This window comes from Galeopterus variegatus, unplaced genomic scaffold (genome assembly GCF_000696425.1).
Source record: "Galeopterus variegatus unplaced genomic scaffold, G_variegatus-3.0.2 Scaffold29, whole genome shotgun sequence".
NCBI classification, from domain to species: domain Eukaryota; kingdom Metazoa; phylum Chordata; class Mammalia; order Dermoptera; family Cynocephalidae; genus Galeopterus; species Galeopterus variegatus.
The window spans coordinates 165411-188362 of record NW_007726140.1 but is presented as its reverse complement, the minus strand read 5'-3'; the positions used below and the strand labels follow the sequence as shown (position 1 = coordinate 188362).

Here is a 22952-nt window from a genome sequence, read left to right as displayed (position 1 = left end):
TTTAGCTACTTTGTGTTAGTTTGGCAGGGATACTAAATTTGAAAATTTTTAATGTGATTTTTTGCCTTTGCATTTCCTATTGCACCAGTTGTACTCACTTACCTTGGGAGGTTTACAGTGTGGGTAAGGGACGAAAATATGCAACTTTTGAGTTTGTAGCAGACTTTGTCACTTGAGAGAGGATTTTCTAAATTTCTTTAACTCCAATTAAGATATGTCAATAGTAGAGAGAACTCAGGAAATGAAAAAGGTGAGTCCCTGCCACAGATGAAGGGGGAAGTCCTATTACTCCCAGCCCTGGGAATATGTGGAAAGGATGAAAGATGGGTAGAGAAGAGGAGGTGTGTGGAAGTAGCAAGGTCTAGAAGGAAATGAAGAAATCTGACACTGAGGCTGGTGGCCTGCCAGTACTGCCCTCAGATCTGGCTAGAGGAGCCCCTGCACTTCAGAAGACCTCATTATGTTGCTTCTCCCCACAAGGTGAGAAATCACTGGGACCCTTTTCTAGACCATGCCCCAGGTGTCAGAGATCCTGAAATCCCCTGCCCCATCCCACTTCCAGGGACTTCATGGATTTCTTCTCTGGGTCCTTTTTGGACTGTGCTGCTAGGGTATGTACCCCTAGGTCCAAAGTGATGAAGGAACAGCTGTTTGGTAGAATTGGAGGTGATATGGACAAAGGGGCTATGACTTCTTTACAAGCCTAAGGAAGCTCCTCAATGTGTGGGAGGGTACCTGGGGTAGGTAGAGGAGGGCTGGCAGTGGGCTGGGAACCCCGAGGCCAAGATTTCAAAATCTGAGCCTGGCCTTCCAGCCTTCAGTTCCTTTGGGGCAGGTGAAAGGGTGATTGTTATTAGTCCATTTCTGTTGCTTATAACAAAATACACAGAACTGGTATTTTATAAAGAAAATGAAATTTATTGCTTACAATTTCTGAGGATGGGAAGTCCAAAGCCCAAGGAACACATCTGATGGTGGTGACAGTGACCCCTCACATTGCAAGATTGTGGAAGCAGAGAGAGTAACCTCCTTATTCTGCTTTTAAAACCCTCAAAACCATGCCCCTGACCACCATTATTAATCCACTCACTACTGCACAGTCCTACAGTCTAACCACCTCTTCAAGGCCCCACCTTTTAATTACCAGAATAGGATTTCCCACCCTCAATTGTTACAGTGAGAATTAAGTTTTGGGGGGATATTCAACTCAAGGCATTGATGTTGGTAGTGGTAGCAGGCTGGGTCCAAATTGTGAGAAAAGATTGCCTGATTCGGGCTGGGGATAGTGAAGAGAAACCTTGTTCTCAGATGGAAAGGTTGCAGATGGGAAAAGAGAGGAAAATGAGCAGGGCTGAAAGTACCACCCCACTGCCCACCCTCCAAAGAGAAGAAAAAGTGGATGTGTATACCGTGGATATCCCCAGTGACTGCGAGGAGCCAGGGCTGGCAAGCCAAGTAGGAAATCTTTTCCCTTTGTCCCTTTGCTCCAACCTAGCGGCATCCATGGTCAAATCACGGCCTGGGGTGGAAAATAGTTAATTTTGGATTTGTGCTATTCACAATTATTTGGTATGATCTGCTATTTTTTCAATTCTGTCATGAAGATATATTTGTCAACTTAGCAGGATAGAACCTAATTTGCTAGTTTGACTTGTAACTTTAAAATATTTAGACATGTGTTATGTGGGTTGGCCTGTGACCTTCTCCAGGCGTAGTCTAGAAGAAGCTGCAGTTGTAAGAGAAACAGACATTTGGCTTATCTTCATACCCAGGTTGGCTTGGTGGCATTGAAGTGAGAGGGTAGGTAGCTAGATATATAAAAAGTAGAGAGTGTTTCAGGCATAAACAAGATCTAGGAGTTTCTGCATATGCCAGAGAGCAGTGAATATGTATGGGGGGTGGGGGGCGGTGAGGCAGGGCAGGTGGAGGGTAAAGGCACAGAAATGGAGTCGCTAAATTCAGCTGGATTGAAGGAAGCTTGGGAAGAGGACTGTGAAATCAGAGGCAAATAGCAAACCACCTTGAAAAGCCACTGCTTTAGACCAGCGGTAGACACCTCAGTATGCACTAATCCAGGGACCAGACCAGAGCAGCACCTGAAAGAGAGGCCACCTTCCCATCCCCCTTCAAAGGTCACATATACCCAGACAGCAAGGAGCAGGAACAAAAGACGTGCTTGAAATCAGAAGAGATGGAGACTGTTAGATGACAAATTATAATGGCCCCTCTCTCTAGCCTCCCCTGTCTCTTGATATCCAAAGATAAAGGTAAATGAAGATTGGGTCCATTTGAGAAAATAAATGTTTGATTTTCTTTGTATATCTGAGTATTAATGAAAATTTTGAACCCTACTACCACAGACTAAGATCATATTAGCATTTTTAGGTGGGAGTAAGGATCATATTGTTGAATTATACTGAGCTTACTGTTGACTAAAACCCCTTTTTAAAACAAATTTGCAAATAATTATGGGGCTCTCACTGCATCTCCTATGCAAGCTGCTTTTTCTAGATCATGATTGGCTCTCAAATTTGAGTGTGCATCAGAACCACTTGGAGAGCTTGTTAAAACAGATGGCTGACCCCACCCCCAGAGTTTCTGATTCAGTAGGTCTATGATGTGGCCAGAGAATCTGCACTTTCTAACAAGTTCCCAGGTGATGCCAATGCTCCAGTCAGCAGACCACACTTTGAAAACTAGTGTTGTAAGTCCTACATCAGTGGAGACATTCTGATTTCACTCTCACAGGCATACAATTAGCATTCATTCATACAGCACATATAAAGAATGAACCATTTCCCAAAATTTAGCAGACCTTGTTTTCTACACGTTGTTTATTAACAAGGGAATACCATTTATTTCTACCTAAAATGGAAAACCTTTAAGATTGATGAAAATCCAGTGTTGGAGAGGGTATGAGGAGACAGATACTCTGATACCCTGTTGGTGAGTTTATGAATGGCTACACTGTTTCTGGATGGCAATTTGGCAACTACAAATATTTTTTAAGGATACATCATTTAGTCCAGAAATTTCCTTCTAGGAATCCCACAAAAATGAATGAATAAATGATGTGCTCAGCAACATTTATGAGATGGAAATAACCTAAATGTCCCTTAGTATGGAAAATATTAAAATGAATATCGAGTCATAAAAGGTGTTACCTGAATAATTATATAAATATTTCTATAATGTAAACAATGAATAATTTTCTACAGTATGGTCTATAGCAGAAAAAGACATTCTGTAACAGAATATCACTAGAGTGGTACTCAATTTCTGACATATAAATGACAAGACAAAAACCCATTAACTCAGGTGCACTCTATCAAATTGATTAGAGATTATTTCCTGTCACTCCTTGGAGATTTCATAAAGCTGTACTAAACCCCTGACTTGCTCGTGTAGGATTAAATGAGAGGGAAATTGGCTTTAAGCCTAAACTTGTATTATATCTCTTTTACTTTCACTCCATGGTTTCTCCAGTGAATTTTTTGTGCCTTTCATGTTCCCACATACACTTTTAAAAAACCTTCTATTTTGAAATATTTACAAACTCATAAAAAGTTGCAAATATACTTTGGAGAGGTCCAGGATACCCATCACCAGCTTTTCCAATGAGGACATAACTCTACTACATTATCAATCAGTTCAGGAAATCCTACATACACTGTTAATGGCAATCCTTAATTTAGTTAGAACCTTAAGAAGAGCTTTAAAGAAAAGTTAGTATAACCACACATCTGGAAAAATGTGAAGAGGCAATGAGGATGGAGGATAAACATATCTCAAAGAAATGTTGTGGCATAAAAAGAAGCCTGTCCTGGACACAGAAAACCTGCGCCCTAGTTGCAGCATGGCTACTCATGATACTTATAAGGGTACTTCAGAAAGTTCATGGAAAGATTTGTGTTATCTTTTAATTCTATCTTTTCACGAAGTTTTTGAAGTACCCTTGCATATATTAGGGCCTGTGTGAGTTCATATTTGGGGCTCAGATTTATAATTTGAAAAATGAGGGTAAGGAACTAAGCCACTAAGTTCTTTTCCAATGCCATAATTCTGAGTTACAAGTAGATGGTGTTTTATTATCAGAAGACTATTTTCTGATCATATTTAAAATCTCAATATCAAGGCAGAAGTATATACTAGTACAACTTTTCTAGAAAGCAGTTTGGTAAAAGCTATCAGAATTTTAAATGTGCAGACTTTTTTGCCTCAGCAATTCTGTATCTATAAATTTAGCTTAAAAAACCCACCCATGCTAATAGGCAGTAAAGTATTTTCAAGGATCTTACAGCAATATTTTTGTAATTGTAAAAAATAAGGCACTGATTATGATACATTTATTCAGTGCAATACTATGCAACTGTTAAAAGTAAAGTATGGATATTGAAAGGTGTTTATAATACATTGTTGAATGAAAAGTTACATTACAGAGCAGTATACAGTCTCTCAGATCTGTCTTTGTATACACATGTATATCTATGTATTTGTGCAAGTATGTATATGATATTGTGATAAGTAGTGCTTAAATAGAACATACACACACCCACAACTTCAGAGTATATATTATCTCTCTATATAGAAGGTACTTCAAAAAATTTATATAAACATTAGCATTATCTTTGAATTCTTTTTCCATAAAATTTCTGAAGTGCCCTTGTGTGTTTGTGCATATATATATATGTATAGATATTGATTGATTTTAAAGGTCTGAATAATTTCTACAACAGTGGTGGTTATCTCTAAGAAGCAGAGGCTGGGGGTAGGAGTGGGGAGAGGACTATTTCTTTTTCCTTTTTTACATTATAAAATTAAATACTCATTGTAAAAAGAAAAGATTCAAAGTGATAAAAGCTATATATTCTTCAAGAAATACATAAATATCTGAATAATTAAGCATTAGTTATCCCAATAGCTCTATAAAAGTTTGTCTTCTCACTGACTTGAGATGCTGCCTTTATTGTATTTTAATAGGCAACAAGGTCTATTTCTGAAACTTGTTACATTGTACTGCCTATTTCTGTCAATACCAAGCTTCTAATTCATTCAACAATATATTATGAACACCTATCAATCAATATCCATGCTTTACTTTTAACCAGTTGCGTAGTATTGTACTGCATCAATGTATCACAATCAATGCCTTATTTTTTACAATTACAAAAAATATTGCTGTAAGATCCTTGAAAATGTATCACTGCCTATTTGTATGTTTAAGATTAAATTTGCAGATGTAAAATTGCGGGGGCAAAAAGTGTGCACATTTAAAATTCTGATAGTTTTTGCCATAGAAAATTCAGAGTATGTTTTAATGTCTGGTAGGGGTTGTCTCAGTCTTTTTTCAGTTTTCATGATTATTCTAGTATGTTCTCACAAATGAAAACATGGTTATTTTTATTGAGATAGCATTAAATTTATAAAATAATGTAAGGAGAATAACACATTTTGCGATTGAGTCCTCTCTAAGAATATGGTATATCTTTTCATTTGTTTGAGCCTATTTTTTGTATTTCATCAGTTTTATTCTGTTTTTTAAACAAGTTTTCCTCACACAGGTTCTAGACATGTCTTATTATGTTTATACACATGGTTTTTTGCTTTTGTTTTTGCAATCATAAAGAGGGCAAGTCTCCAAGTATATCTTTTAATTAGGTTTGTATATATGAAGTCTTATTTTTAGTAAACATTTTTATTGAATTATAATTATACATATAGAAAAGTGCACAAATCATAAATGTACAGCTTGATATTCATAAAGTGAATGCACCTATGTAACCAGCACTTAGATCATGAAACAGAACATTACCAGCACCAGAGCCCTCGTACTCTATTCTTGTTGCGCTAAAGCCAGTTGAAAAATAATGCATACAATATGGTTCCACTTATATAAAGCTCACAAATAGAACTAACTCATGGTGATTTAAGTCAGAACAGTGCTTTGGGAAGGGAGGAAGTGACTGAAGGGAGGTGTGCCTGTGTGTGTGTGTGTGTGTGTGTACTGATTTCTCACACCATACATAAACTTTGCCTGTTTTTTTTTTTTTTTTTTTTTTTTTTGTCTTTTGTCTTTTTCCGTGTCCGGCAATGGATCGCAACCCTCAGTGTTGCCCCCGCACCGGACCGGGGACCGGCAACGGGACCACAACCCCCGGCGCTGCTCCCGCGCCTCGCTCAGCCAGTGAGCGGGAACCGGTCTGTATGTGGGATCCGAACCCTCGGGCGGGAGCGCCGCCGCGCTTCCCAAGCGGCGCACTATCCAGTGCGCCACCGGGCCGGCCCAACTTTGCCTGTTTTGAACTTTATCTAAATGGAATGAGAGTATGCATTCTTGTGTCTGGTGGAGGCTGTTGATAATTGTATTTAATGGCTACTTTAGTTAAGTTCTTTTATAGTTTAGTTTCTTAAAACAATTTCTTTTGGGTTTTCTAGATATATAATCATATCTGCAAACAGTTTTACCAGTTCTTTTCCAATTCACTTTGTTTTAATTATCTTCATTAGCTAAAACTCCCAACACAATGTTAAGTTGTAGAGAAGAAAGTGGGCAGATACCTTGTTCCTGACTTTAGTTGGAAAACCTCTTGTTTAGACATTAAAATGCTGGCATTCAGAGGTACAATCTTAATAAATTATTCATCAATTTCTACTTATTGAGTATATTTAACATGAGTGAGTGCTCAATTCTATCAAATGCCTTTTCTGCAAGATGGAGATAATATTTTTTTCTTTAATTCTCTTAATATATTAATAGATTGTCTAATATTGAATTAGCCTTGCATTTGTAAAATAAACCCAATTAAGCCATGATTTGTTACCTTTTGAAAGTGCTGTTGGATTATTTACAGCTAGCAACACAAAAAATTCTAACGATATTAATGAGATTGGTCTATAATTTTCTTTTTGGTACAATCTTTGTCAGGTTTCTGAACCAATCTATTATATTCACTTTACAAAAATACATTTGAAAGTTTTTTTTTTTTGGCACTTTGAGGTGATTCTTTTTCTAGTCTCTGGATTTGTTTAAACAACATTGGAATTATTCAGTCTTAAAGGTTTGGAAGAAATCCCCTTGGATCAATCTGGGCCTGATGCTTTTTCTGTAAGGGGTCCTTTGACTATTTTTCTCTATGGTAGCTGGTTTTGACTCTTTGTATCTCCTAAATTTTGGCAATTTGCATTTTTCTTTAAAAAGTTAATTTTCTAATTTACTGTAGAAAACCACTTAGTCAATCTTTTAAAATTTCCTATTTTATTATTTCCTCTTTGCCATTTAGATTTTTGTATTTGTGCTTCCCCTTTTTTTTCTTAAATAGGTTGGCTGGTGGTTTGTTTACCTTATTGAGCTCCCCACCCTAAATCTGCCAAAGAACCAGCTTTTGGATTTATTGGCCTTCCTGTTTTGGTTTTCTACTAATGACTTTTTCCTTTACTAATTCCTTCCTTCTGCTTTCTTTTGGTTTGCTTTTTACTCCAGTGTTTAAGACTTGGTTGCTTAATTTTCATCTTTCCCTACTTTTGTCAATATAGTACTAAATACTATAAATGTCCTGTCATAACTCATTTTTTTTTTTCAAATATTAGGTTTCCATCTGTCTTGTGGTCATGTCTCTCTAGTGTGCTTTCAATATCTGTGGAGATACTGATCTACTTATTCTCTTATACTAACTTTGGATGGGATTTGACTGTAATCCTGCTCACTTTTTTTTTTAAGTGAAATGGGTTTTCCTGTACTTTTATGAGGGAGGGGTTCTTCTAGGATGATTTTTCTAGCTTCATGGCCCTAGTGTTCCCCCTTTTCATTTTTCACAGTGATTTAAAAGATTATATATATTTGTGTATATATATACTCGTATATACATAATGTCTGTGTATTTGGTCTTCCTTTCCAATATTTATCTGGACCTTCTCTTTCGTCCTATCATACCTGTCTTGTCCAATCTGGATTCTAATTCTAGTAGTTTCTCCTTACGGCTAGGCTTTGTTTCACTAGTTTCAAGAGGTATACAGTACACAGCTCAGACTACTCTAGCACAATCATCAGACCTTATCACATTGCTTTAACACTTACCTGCAAATGGGATTCTAGACTCCTTCCCAGTTTCAGTGTCAGTTCTCAGATTAGCCCACTGCACTTTTTAGTAAGAAACCATGGGCAATGTTATAGGTTTCCAATTTGCAGACCTGTTAGAAACCAGCTGTCTTCCTTCCACTTTCTCCCATACAGATGCTGAAACTACATGGGTCAGTGGTTTATCCTCACTTACTTGTATTTTGAGGTTCATAGAGATACCTTGTCATCTAGTTTTGTAGATAGTGTTCGTGGCTATCCTGATTGCTCTGTATTCTTGTGAGGAGATTCAAAAACTACAGTGCTCCTATCATCTTCCCTGAGTTTAAAGTCCGTTAAGATCACTTTCTATGGTAGAAAAGAGGTTTTAATAACAATAACTTTATGATGATTATGGCCAGAATTATAATTAGCAATTTGCTGTATTTTAGGCATTATGCTAAATGCTTTATATGTATTATCTCATTTAAACCTCAAACAACCCACTGAGTTAGGTTTAACTATTCTCCTCATTTAACCACTGGGGAAGTTAAGGTCCAAGATCACACTGTTGAAATGGCATATCTGGGATTTAGACTCAAGTCATCTGACTCCACAGCACCTCCTCATTAACTGCTTCTCAAGTATTAACATGTCCAACAGTTTTCAAATTACATAACTCCATCAGCAAAATTTCTATTTGAATTTAAATATTTATAAATAACTATTTAAAGATCTAATAAAAAACACATACATATTATAGGTCAAATCTAAAAACACTGTAGATGATAAATACGTTAAATTATGCTATATGAACTGATTAACTTTGTTTTAATGCCGATGCTCAAAATTAAGCCTCTCCTACTACCTTGTAAAAAATACCACAAGGCAGGAGAGGGGTAATAGTAGATAATAGCAAATAAAGTTATTTAAGGTTTTGGACTTCATATTTCCCTTCTCATTATATCACTACTGCTGAAGACCAAAGTGTACATGTGAAATACTGCTTATAATTTATTAATATACACTTTTCTTGTAAATAACTATTTAGAAAAAGTTAGGAATGATTTCTCCACAATTCACACTGGCCCAGTATTTTTTGGTCAATATGCTTCTGTGAAATATGAACATTCACTGACCTATAAAGTTTCACAAGGTCTCCCACAAATATATCAATTAGAATCATACTATAATTTATATTTTATGCTAAATTATCCATATATTTTATGCTACTAAATTATCCAAGAATATATTTAATAATTTTATGTAATATTTTTACCTTGGCACTCTTCTCTTTCAGTTATGAATACAGTCACTATTACTACCTTTCTTAACTTCTAACCATTGATGGCAATTCAGGAAAAACAATTTGGGCTTTTTATATGGTCTTAAAGCCATTACATATATGCTATTCTAACTCCCAATGTCTAAGAGATGCCTTGGTTTGAGAAATGAATGTCTTAATTTGGCAGGATTTAAATAGAAACAACTGGAATAACTCATGGAAGAATAACATCTGTTGCTAAACTTATTTCTAATTATTTCTAATTTTTAAAAAATACAGTTGACTTCAAGAAACTCAGGTTTAAAACTAAGTATACCAATAATAAAAGAATCATTTTTATGACTAATACTAGGTTTCCCTTGAGAAGGATTATTTTAGAGTACTTCTCTAACTTAGGAAAGAAATTAAAATAAGTTAAAAATAATATAATACCTAAACAATGATACTAGTAACTTAGTTTTCATACTGATGCTTGTAGAATGAATAATTCAACATTTATTATCACCAAGACTAATTTAACCAAGCTCCTTTAGTGAGATTTCATTCTCCATTTCAGTACTAGACTCATATCATCGAATGTCACTAAGTGATGAATGTGATTGATACACTGATTACTAATGAAGAGTTTTTACACTACTCCTTTACAATTAGCTAGCTTATAGAATTAAGAAAACAATGAACAAAAGTGTAACCTCAGTTCCTACCCTTTAAATGGTTACATTTCCCTCCTACTTACCTGAAAATATAAAAATGTAAATAACCATGTATGAAGCTGCACCACTGAATTTACTTGGATAGTTCTGTTTTTGTATTTAAATTTTTACTTATTTGAAAAATTAGAAAATCATTAGTTTGAAATCAGAGCAGTGAACACACTGGAGACAACAAACTAAAAAAAAAATCCAAATGGCTAAAAATAACTCAGTTATAAAAGTACAGTTTATATCATGTATCTCAGAAAAATAAAAATACTAAATATCTTTCCTTCTAGATAAGAAAGTTTTCTCCTCAAAAAGCACACACACACACACAAAAGGCAATGAATGATGAGATTAAAATCAAACTGGCATGCACCCCAGCAACATCTAAATAAATGACCCACACAGCACAAATCTTTCTCATTCAAAATCATAGACAGTTAAATTACTTTTCCCTCAGTTACATAATAGTCTTCTTAAAACAATCTCCCTTTAGAAAACTATTGTTATTAGTCAAGCCTATTTATTCTTACTATAAAGCTATTAATTTCATTTATATAGGCCACACACGTTTAACTGGCACACTTAACAATAAGACAAAGTAAGTCATTCTTCTTAAAAAAAAAAAAAAAATTATGGGATCATCTGTTTTCAAAGATTAATCCCAGATACTTAATTCATTAAAGCAAATTTTCTACCACCAACAGTCAAGCTTTCTAAATGATCACTAAGTGTTCACCTGAAGATTATCAATGCTATATGAAGTGTAAACTTGTTTTGAAGATTTGTGTTCATTTTATAATATATAATTTGTACTGAAGAGATTTTAAAAAGATAACCTACATACATACAGTTAATTTGCTTCAAAGAACTTCTTAGAAATACAATATAAACATTTAAGAACCACAACAGAGTCCACTGTGGTTCAAACTTCAACAAAGATTTTCTTGAAAGCCAGTACAAAGGTTACTGGCTCAAGACAGTATCGCAAAGTGACATCAGTATGAGATTTGATTGTAAGACTCTACCTCTTAAAAAAGAGCACACTTGGTTATACATGGCTTTTAACCTTGAGCTACAGTTGTGCTACAAATCCCCCCATCATCCCAATCTAAAGTCAGTCATGTGGAAGTATGTACATTCTCTGAGCACTGTTCAGAGTCCTTGGTTTTCCAGCTTTGATGGAGATCACGAAGGCGTTCAGAAGTCCGTGTGCTTACATTCAGAGCAGGATGAACTTTACAAATTCCACTTTCCTCCATTAGTGACAGGCCACAGATCCCAAAGTATGCATGCAAAGCATCTGAAAATGAGACATTTTAAAAAATCATAACAGGTGTTCTTACTTGTACATGCTACAAAAGATTTTAGCCACATCATCACTGGATTAAAAATAAATTTTAAAAATGCTACAGTTTTAAAATATTTGTTTTCCAAAAGTCTCAAACACCAATTTTTTAAAAACCAGGTAATTAAAATCAAATATTTTATTCATGAAAATATCATTAACAAAAGAGACAGTTCCCAGCTGAAGAGGTGACACTGCCAACATCTCCTGTGATAAAAGGACAGGAAGAGTAGCAGTAATATAAAAGACTTCTCACTTTAGTGGGTATTCCCTTTTGCTTATTACAGAATATGAAAACAAGTGGTTTTAACTCTATATAATAAAAACTTTTTTCTTAAAAATGAAAACAAGCCTCTGAATCTAAGTAGCAATACCTGTCTCCCCAAACAGTCCCCCCAGTTTTGCCTCTGACAGTTCCTGAATCATATACTATTCCTAATATGTTAAATGAAAGGAGCTTAAGCAAAAATAACCCATTCTGGGGCCGGCCCGGTGGTGCACTCGGTAGAGTGCGGCGCTCCCACTAAGGGTTCGGATCCCATATAGAGACCGGTCTGCTCACTGGCTGAGCGTGGTGCGGGCGCGACACCAAGGGTTGCAATCCCGTTACCGGTCACGAAAAAAAGACAAAAAGGAAAAAAAATAAATAAATAACCCATTCTGGAATGTCGTGCCATATTTAATTCTCCTATCTAGGGTAATGCCAGTCATTCTAAAAATACCTGACCTGATAATAAAAACAAACTCACATTCTATTTAGTTATAAAAATGTGAGTGTTCATATCATAACAAGACTTCCACATTGGTCTCGCTATAGTTTTCCATCTTACAGGGGGCAGCAACCCTCTTCTATTAAAGTGGCCACACTGCCGCTGCCTGCCTAAGAGCTTTAAATAGACTGCTGAAGAGCTCAGAGCTCTCCAGTTACAGGAATACTACAAAAACAGTTTTGTAGCAGTCAAAAATTTTTTCTATTTTTGAACTGGCCAGCATTTATTGCCTCAAGAGCTATTAAAGCTCAAAACATCTTAACAGGTCAAAATTTGGCAAAAGAGTTAAAGAGACAGTTTCAACTACCTGAGTATCATTTACTTTTCAAAACAGAAATGACAAATAGTTGGGCTTAATGCCATTTTTGACAAAGTTACTTCACTAATGAAAGCCCACGTTACCCCCCTTTTAGGCCTTTTCAGAAAATACTTAGGTTTCTTCTGGCTTTCTTTGATTTTCAGATTACAAAAAATACATTTGATTTCCCCTGTACTATTACATCATAGTATCATATCATACATAGTCATTCTAAAATTACAAAGGACAAAAAGCAACATTAAGCTTTATTTTCTAGAAACTAGAGAACTTTTCTAGGAAGAAAAATGCAACAAAAGAAATATACATCCAGAAAACATTAAAATAGGATCTGTGTAAAATTAAAATCTCTCTGAATAAAGTAAAAAATGAAACAATTCTTTTCTCAAAAGGATGTTTATAAAGGCCAATGAGATCAGACCTTATTTCAAACCTCAAAGTTTTTTTTTTTTTTTAAAAACTCCTTAACAGGTGGTAACATATTTAATCAAGCACTATTTACTTCATAATAAAACATCACTCTTTTCAGAAATTTCTTTCATAAATGTATATGAATAAAATCTCTTTGAATAAGCTCATTTTAAAGAATCTTGTTAAAATGATTTTTGTAAGGCTCTGGGAACAGGACTTTCCACTTAAATTCAATTTATGATAAGAGATTTCCTATGCTCTCTAGTGTATAGGCTCTGAAGACATTGTAATGTATCCGTTTTATTTTATTATTATTATTAGCATATTCAGTATTACAAATCATGATTTTTCTTTATGCCCTTTATCTGACCTGTTCCTACCCAAACCCTCTCCCTGTTATTGTAATGCATTTGTAAAAAGTCAGTATTTCGTCTAAATATTTACACAAATGTTAAAGTTAGCAACTTAATCTCTCTAGAAAACAGTTAAGAATTTTCTTTTAAGAAAGCTATTAGAAATACTCAATGTATTTCAAGTATGATTATGTAAAAACTACTTTCTAAGAGATTGCTATTTCCCTATTCCCATTACTTGTTAAAATAGTACCATACACTGACTGGAAAAAATGGTGTGAAGACCAAAATAATTCCATTTTCTTGAGGCACTTTTCTAACATATTTATAGCTATGTGTTACAGATACCAAAAGTTTTAAAATATTATTTTGCTTTAGAAATCAATTGATGAAAACAATTTGGTTTATGATTTTGAAAGTATTGTCCATTTTTCCTAAGGAAGCATGTTTTACATAAAAATACAGGTACATATGAATTTGAGGAAATATTCCTGCTCATTTCAGGTATAAAAATATAATTTCATGAGTCTCTTATTTATATTTCGATTGAAGTACACATTCTAACCACAGTAGTTCTATGACAGGAGGTGAGTTGAAGAGGTATTTTCCAGACTAATGATAATAAGAACCCATATTTCTATTGCAATGCTGCAAAAACAATCATTCCTTGCATCTAATTTCATATATTTATAGCTATCCTTTGATAACTTGCTTATCAAATGTTAGTCTTCTGAATTATTTTAACAAACTCTTAAATTGATTTTTATGGGGAAACTGTAAAGAGACTCATTTTGCTGGAGGTGAAAACAGAAGGGAGGGAGACAGTAGGCTGGAGAATGATGCTAGAGGTGGGAGAGGAGCCAAATTTGGAGAGGGCCTTGAGCGCTATGCCATTCATATGGTCTGAATCTATTTGGTTTCTGATTTTTAAGTAGTGAATGATGAAGAGTTCAGACAGCAAGATATTCATCTAAAAAAAGTTACCTGAATCTGCCAAAATTGAGAGAAAAAGTATGGGTAGTGGGGGACACCTGTATTCAGGATGTGAGTTTTTTTATTTAATGACTTCTGAAAAGAATAAGAGCTGGTTCCCTTCAGGACTGAGAGTCATTTATTCTACTTAGCTCAAGTTATAGCTAATAATCCTAATGATTTTGGATGGGACAAAGAATTCTTTATTTTGGAAAGGACCCATTGAGACCATCCGCCTTACTACCACAAATGAAAGAAAACATTGCCAAGTGAAATATTTGGGGAAAAATGCACACTATATCAATCCATCTTTATAATCAACCTCTCCACTTTATATTCCCCAACATCCTAAATCTAACCCAAACTTAAACAATCTACCTTTTTAAAAACACATTATTTGATGTAATTTTACGACTGTGGCTACATTTTCTTTCATATACCCTTTGATAAAGTTGCTTGAAAATCTACTCAAACAATTTAAAAAAAAAAAAAAGTTCTCTGAGTTCATACAAAAACTAATTACCTGGATGGCTGTCTGGCCACTTGGCAAATCCGCCTACAAGGCGATCTTGAGTTGATAAGATGTAATTTCTGTTTTTCTCAAAGTTAGTGTATTGGAAAATTTTCAGAAGCTGAAATGACATGACAAATAAAAACTTACTAACCTAAAACTTTCAGATCACCTTTGGCTCAAATTTCAGACATGTATCTCTAGCTAAACCTCTCAAAGCAAGTCTCTGGGAACTTGAGCACTTAAAATCAGTTAACCATATATCTTTTTTATCTTCTTATCAAATCTACTCTCCTTTTCTTGACCCTCTCACTACTTCCTTCTGAACCAGGACCATCTAAGCTGTTTGTATCATATTAAGTTAGATTCAAAATACACCTTCTCCAATACGCTCAACATTTTAAAAAGTGCAGTTTTATCCATATTTTAACCCTATGATAAGCTCTTGAGCTATTAGCTACTGACTGATAGTAAATAGAACTAAAAATATTTCTAACCAGATGCTAGAGACAGTTTTGTTTGAGAACAGTAAAAACTTATAGTTCTTTAATTAGAAATGATAAAGGGGAGACAAATATGATTACAACAGAAAAAAAGGAATGTAGCTTAACGATTTAGGACATATTTTTGTCTTCTCTCTAAAGATCCCATTAAAAAGAAAAAAACTGAAGAGAATGGGTTTGGGTGGGCAATAGATAAGACAGTTCAAGAAACTTCTGGTACAAAGCAGTTTAAAGTGTGTTAATGAATCAAAGAGAGCCAAGGAAATATCAGTGATTGATGAAGAAGCATTATTCCTCAAAAAGAAAAGCTAAACCTGTAAAGAAGTTTATGGTACAAATAAGGAAAAAAATTCATTTATTTCGATTTAATTAACAGAAAATAAGGAAAGAGACTTTAGAATTCTAATACTAGAAACATTTTCTATCAAGTGGCACATGTGTCATTACATAATTAACACTGTATTTGGTTCAGAGATCAACAATTTTTACACTAGGGCCGACCCCGTGGCACACTCGGGAGAGTGCGGTGCTGGGAGCGCAGCAGCACTCCCGCCGTGGGTTCGGATCCTATATAGGGATGGCCCTGGTGGGCTCACTGGCTGAGCGCAGTGTGGCCGTTCACAAAAAAGGACAAAAAAAAAAAAAAAAAAAAAAAAAAAAAAAAAAAAAAAAAAAAAAAAAAAAAAAAAAAAAAAAAAAAAAAAAAAAAAAAAAAAAAAAAAAAAAAAAAAAAAAAAAAAAAACCCCAAAAACAATTTTTACACTATCTTAAGTGCTAATTACTGGTTTTCAAATTTTAGAATCAACCTACACCAAGCATGAAAGATTTAATTATTATTACTGAAGAAAATATGAATGTTATCTAACTTGACATTATAAAAGCATTGGAAGGTGGAAGAGGAGGAGAAAAGGCTCAGAACTAAAAATAATATAACCGTAATAATTTGCTAGAAAAAAAGAGGCTAAATCCTAATTTTTCATTTTTGGAAATCAAAGGTAATGCTGAAGGTGATGAGTAAAGAAACTGGCATATTATTTACAGTTATAATTTCCATAAGAATTAAAAAACTGTTTTAAATGTTTAAAAGTGGTTGCCTCCTGAAAGTTGTTAATGACTACTAAAGTTATATCAAAAAAGTAAAAGAGGAGTACAGGTATCCCTTTGACATGATGATTTCCATTCCTCTGAGTATATACCCAGCAGTGGAATAGCTGGGTCATATGGTAGATCTACCTGTAATTGTTTGAGGAACCTCCATACCATTTTCTATAAAGAATACAAAATGGAATACTCCTCTGCTATAAAAAAAAAAAAAAGAAATACTACCATTCGCAGCAACATGGATGGACTTAGAGAAAATTATATTAAGTGAAATAAGCCAGGCACAGAAAGAGAAATACTGCATGTTCTCACTTATTTTGGGGAGCTAATAAAAATAAATAAGTAAATACACAAATGAATGGGGGCAGGGGGAGAAGACACAATAATCACAACAATTCCTTGATCTTATTAAGACAAGTGAATAATATGATGTTGGTGGCAGGGGGAGGGGGAGGGAGGAAAAGAAGGAATTGGTAAAGGGACACAGAAATCAACTATATTGCATACTGATAAATTAAAATTAAAATTTAAAAAAAACCATAAGAGGAGATAGGCCCATCTCTCTTGAGGGGTGGGCCTCAAGCTTCACCCCTGCCCACATAACCAGGCAAGAAACCGAGCCAGCCATCCAAGGCCCTGAGATGGGAGCTGAGGGCCAGCCCCCCAAACCCCATCCCCAAAAACATCTTAGAATGTTCTTATTCCACATGTGTTTCTTTGGGGTGTGTGACTTATCTGCTCCTGTCCTTCACCAAAATTATGCTTAGATTTTTCTAATTCATTTTTAAGAGTTCTTTTTGCATTAAGGATGTCAATCTTTGAGTGTTAAATTTGTTCCTTATTAATTGGCTTTAAATTTAATTTGTGATGTTTTCCTTCCAAAAATAAACAAAACAAACAAAAAAAACCACAAGAGCCACCTTGAAGGCATTCCTACTGGCTAAAGATGGAACAATTTGAGCATTAAAAAGAAAAATGTAATGGACTAAAACATATGTTAAAATCTATGAGTTCACAATGATACTCAAAGAACAAAAAACCCCTAAAACCCAACATTTCATTGGAAAAGTTGAGGTGATGCTAGGGAACTAACACATTGTGCCAAACACTACTAAAAATTAAGAAGAAGAATTCAAGTATTTATTGCCCCTCCTCTGGATAAACTATACCTCAGGGTAAGGTAAAATTCTTCCTTATAAAAGAATGCTAGTTAATAAATTTAGGAGGAATAATACAATATCACTGTTTTGTAACCCCTTAATGACATAATTGATCTAAGCAATGATCCTCAATGGCTACTAAAACCATTCCATAAAAAGGTTGATGGGGTATCTACACACTAAGACTTGTATGCTGAAAACAAAACATTGCTGAAAGAAATTAAAGACCAACTATATAGATGGAAAGACATCCTATGCTCATGGATAGAAAGACTCATTAGCACTGTCAAGGTGTCAAAGTGACTACCATTACCAAAAAGATCTGCACATTCAATGCAATCTCTGTCAAAAGTCCGACAGTCCTTTTACAGAAATGAGAAAGTCAATCATCAAATTCATATGAATTTGCAAGGGTCCCAAATAACCAAAACAATTTTGAAAAAGAGTAAAGTTGGAGAACTCACACTTCCTGATTGTGAAACTTACTACAAAGCTGCAGTAATTAAAACAGTATGGCACTGGTACGATGACAGACATATAGAACAAGGGAATAAAACAGAGTCCAGAAACAGACCCTCACTCACACGGCCAACTGATTTTCCATAAGGGTGCCAAAACCATATTTAATGGAGAAAGAACTGTTTTTTAAGCAAATGGTGCTGGGAAAATTGGATATCCATATGTAAAGAAATGAAGTTGGATCTTACCTTATGTGATAGGCAAAAGTTAACTCAAAATGGATTAAAGACCTAAAACTATAAAACTACTACAAAAAAACATTGGGGAAAATCTTTATGGCATTGAATTTGGCAATAATTTCATGGATATGACACCAAAAGCACAGGCAATAAAATAAAAAATAAATTGGACTGCATCAAAATAAAAAACTTATGCATATTAAAAGATATTATCAACAGAGTGAAAAGGCAACTCAAGGAAAGGGGGGAAAATCATATATCTGATAAGTGATTAAGATCAAGAATATATGAAGAACTCCTACAATCCAACAACAAAAAACCAAACAACCTGATTAAACAATGGGTCAAGGATGGCTAAACAATGGTCAATACAACGGCTATTATTAAACAAAAAATAAAAGAAAGAAAGAAAAAACAAGTGTTGGTGAGGATGTGGAGAAACTGGAACCCTCATACATTGCTAGTGAGAATGTAAAATGGTGCAGATACTGTGGAAAAGAGTTTGGCAGTTCCTCAAAAAGTTAAACATAGAACTTCCATATGACCTAGCAATTCCTTTCCTGAGTATGTATCCCCAGAAATGAAAGCAGTGACTCAAACATATATTTGTACACCCATGTTCATAGCAACATTATTCACAACAGCCAAAAGGTGGAAACACCTCAAGTCACCATCAACAGATGAATGAGAAGCAAAATGTGGAATACACAAACAATGGAATATTATTAAGCCATTAATTTTGATATATGCTACAACATGGATGGACCCTGAAAACATTATGCTAATAAAACAGAAACAAAAGGACATATATAGTATGATTCCACTTATATGAGGTACCTAGAACAGACAAATTCATAGAGACAAGAGAATAGAACAGAGGTTGTACTAGGGGCTGGGAGGAAGGAAGAATGGGGAATTACTGTTTAATGGGTAAAGAATTTATGTTGGGGATGACAAAAAAGTTTTGCAAACAGATGGTGGTGATGATTACACAGCATTGTGAATGTAATTAATGCCACTGAATTGCATGTGGGAACTTCAAACAATTCATGGAAGGATTCATATTATCTTCTATTTCTATTTTTCCATGAATTTTTTGAAGTACCCTCATATATTTACAAATGGCTAAACTGATAAATATATTATGTTATATATATTTTACTATGCAAAAAAAGAAGTAAAAAAAAAAGCTGATGGGAACTTCATAATGGAAAAATCAGGTTGACAACTCTGGAGCCCTTTCATCAAAGGGAGAGACAACCAGATGTTATGTGCCTCTTGATGTGATGCAATGGGAAATATATATCATCAGTGACTGGATATTTAATGATAATAAGCAATTATGGCTAATTTTTAAAGATGTGATAAGACACTAGGTTCTGTTTTTTAAACAGTTATTTTCATTTAGAAATTATACTGAAGAATTTCCAAAAACATATAAAAATGGTATCTGGGATTTGTCTTAAAATAATACAGTGAATGATGGGAGGAAAGAAGGAAGGTAAGAGTAGAATAAAGGTTGGCTTCGGGTTGATAACCGATGAGACTTGTGGACAGACATAAGGGGTTCATTATACCAATCTCTCTACTTTTGAATTTGTTTGAAACTTCCCACAAGTAAAAAAAAGTAATAAAAAAAAAAATGGTGCACTTGAGAAATGGCATTAGAAGTGAGGAGACACAGGAAGGCTACTGCCTTCATTTTAAATCATTCTCTTTTCAGGTTACCAGAAACTGCAGGGAAGGAGGAATGAGAAGTTATTGCTCAATGGGTAGAGAATTTATGTTAAAGATGATGAATGGTATGGGAAATAGATAGAGGTGGTGGTCACACAGCATTGTGAATGTAATTAATTTCATGCTTATGTATGCTTAAAAATGCTTAAAATAGCAATCCTTATGTTAATTATATGCTGAAAATGACAGTCCTTATGTTAATTATATTTTACCACAATAAAAAAAAAATCATTATTTTTCCCAAATTGTTTTTAAGAGAAAAAATTAGGATATTATATAGAAGGTGAACATAGACACCTGTTAGTTTCCAGAATATCTGAACTAGGTGATACTTCTTAAAAATGAAAGGCAATTTTAAGATGGAGAAGACTTGTCGATATTTAGTGACTAAATAACCTTATGGGATTAGGTATATTAAAAGGTAGTAGAGATGGGAGAAAATGTGTGTGCATGTCAATGAGTTTCAGAAAGTTTAGACAAATAAATAAATAATAATAAATCATAAATGGTTTTTAAAGGAATGACCCATGCTTTACCTTTTAAGACTAATACCTTCCCATAAAACCTCTACTGGTATCACTTTCACAGATACCTGCTCTACATGGGATTAGGTATATTAAAAGGTAGTAGGGATGGGAGAAAATGTGTGTGCATGTCAATGAGTTTCAGAAAGTTTAGACAAATAAATAAATAATGATAAATCATAAATGGTTTTTAAAGGAATGACCCATGCTTTACCTTTTAAGACTAATACCTTCCCATAAAACCTCTACTGGTATCACTTTCACAGATACTGCTCTACATGGACTGCTATTCAGTTTCAGTAACAATGACCTTTTTCCTACAAGAAAGTAAATATATAACAAGTTCTGTATAAGTTATACCTCATTTGAGTTTTATAAGAAAGGAAACTTTAAAGTAGCACAACAGATAACTGAATTCTATGGAAAAACCATACAGAGACTAGCTTTGGCAGAGCAAGACAAAAAAACTTAGTAGCCTAAACCTAACAAATTTAACACACATTACTAAGACCAAACCTTTTAGAACAGTTTATGTTAACATGGAGCATAGGTTTCTCATTTTTATTATTTCTCTTACCTTTAGAGTTGCTCCCACCCAAAAAGAATAACAGGTGTCTACAGGCTTATTAGGTCTTCCATGATAACCATTCTGTTGCCTCATTATACACCACCTCTTTATCCTGTTCAGTTCTTTTTCTGAAAAAACTTCTTCTAGTTTACCCATCAGACATAGTGATGCAATGCCACAAAAAGTAGATCCTCCTGTTAATCAAACAACACATGCTTTAAACTTCGAATTAGATGGCAGTACAAAATGGCTGGGGAAAAAAAGTAGTTAATTCTAGGAAACAGCAGAATAAAATTGGAATTTAAAAGACAATTATAATTTTAAAACAACCACTGAATACCAAAGTCTTCAATATTAATTTGATAAAACTGAACTGAATTTAAAATAACTTAAGGCTATAAGAAACATTTTACTTATGAAAAAAAGTAAGAGTTGGAGCAAGATTAAAAAATTTGTCCAAAATTACATGGTTAATGGCAGATTTGTGTGGAGTATACTATAAAGCAAATGTACTTCACAGGGCCTGGTTTTCCAAAGCCTTGCAGTTTCAAATATTGACCTTACAAAAACCAGGAAATTTTCCCCAGGCTATGGAGTCTCTGTTGTAAGATAAAGAGTTGTAACACAGCAAGGTTGCTGGCTCAAAAACAGATAGATTACTGAATGATATGTAAAGATACTGGGAAATTGCTGTAAGAAGAGAATGTTTGCTAAGATCAAGCTTTTGTTGGTGGAACACTTGATTGCCTAATGGAGTGTCATCTGACTTGTTTTTACTGAATGTTACCAGCTTCTATTGTTAAACTTGTTAAAACTTTAAGCCCACCTATGTCTCTTCCTGTAACTTCCAGGGCTGGAGAATAAATGCAGGAAGAGAACCCCAATTTGTGGTTAATTTCCCAAATGGAAGGAATGCCTCTCTCTTGAGGGTTCCAGGGGATTAACCACTTCGGGGCTTCTCACTGCTCAGAAGAGATGGGCTTTGAGTAATCCTTTGTGGCTCCGTCACCCAGGGGAGGAGGGGTGACAATCCGTGGGGGGCAAAGCAACAGATTTGGAACTAAAATCTAGGACTATTAACTCTCTGTGCAGGACTCAATCACCTGAGTCAGAATTTTAGTCTCTTAAAGACAGTATATTGCTTATGAATTGAGGTTCCATCTGCCCGAAGCTGCAGATGAATTTTCACATATAACATAAACAAGTCAGAAGCTGCTATGGAGGATGATACCTACTCAGTTTAAGAATTTTAGGAAAGAAATGTATGGGGGGGAGGGCAGTGAGGCCAAAAGAGAAAGAGAAATCAAATATCAAAGAAGATGCACGGCACAACTCTAAGATATATCCATACCCTCACTGTGGTAGGCTGAATAATGCCTCCTAAAAATATCCAGGTCCCTATCCATGGAACCTATGAATGTTATTTTATATGGTGAAAGGGGCTTTGCAAATGTATTAAGTTAAGTGATCCTGTAATAAAGAGATTATCCCAGATGATCCAAGTGGGCCTTAATTGTTCTCACAACTGTCAGTTATAAGAGCAGGAGATGAGACTACAGAGAGAAGAGGAGGAGCGATGTAACTATGGAGGCAGAGCTTAGAGCATTGTAGCCAAAGGCAAGGAATGCCAGCAGCCACTAGCAGCTGGAAGAGGTGAGGAACAGGTTCTCTCATGAAGTCTCCAGAAGGAATCAGCCCTGCTGACACTTTGGTTTCAGTCCTGTAAGACTCAGTTCTGACTTCTGGCCTCCAGAACTGTGAGAGAATAAATTTTTGTTTTATGCTCCTAAGTTTGTAATAAAATGTTACAGCAGCAATAGGAAACTAATACACTCACAAAGGCAATTACTTCCTCAGGAAATGAAAAGTCAATATTTTTCCATAAAAGAAAAAAAAAAAAAAAAAAACACTTTCCACTAGCACTAATTTGTTGTCAACTCCAA

The 22952-nt window shown here is 34.8% G+C and overlaps 1 protein-coding gene across 1 annotated transcript in view; it reads right to left on the bottom strand.

The window, feature by feature from the left end:
* Positions 1–10141: 10141 nt before the first annotated feature.
* PGGT1B (protein geranylgeranyltransferase type I, beta subunit) overlaps positions 10142–22952 on the bottom strand; it is a 56518-nt gene continuing 43707 nt past the window's right edge. The window contains exons 7-9 of the mRNA XM_008569844.1: positions 21019–21203; positions 14730–14838; positions 10142–11339 (exon numbers count right to left, since the gene is read on the bottom strand). Of these exons, the coding sequence (XP_008568066.1) occupies positions 11158–11339; positions 14730–14838; positions 21019–21203 (476 nt within the window). The 3' untranslated portion in view covers positions 10142–11157. The remainder of the gene's footprint in view (positions 11340–14729; positions 14839–21018; positions 21204–22952) is intronic.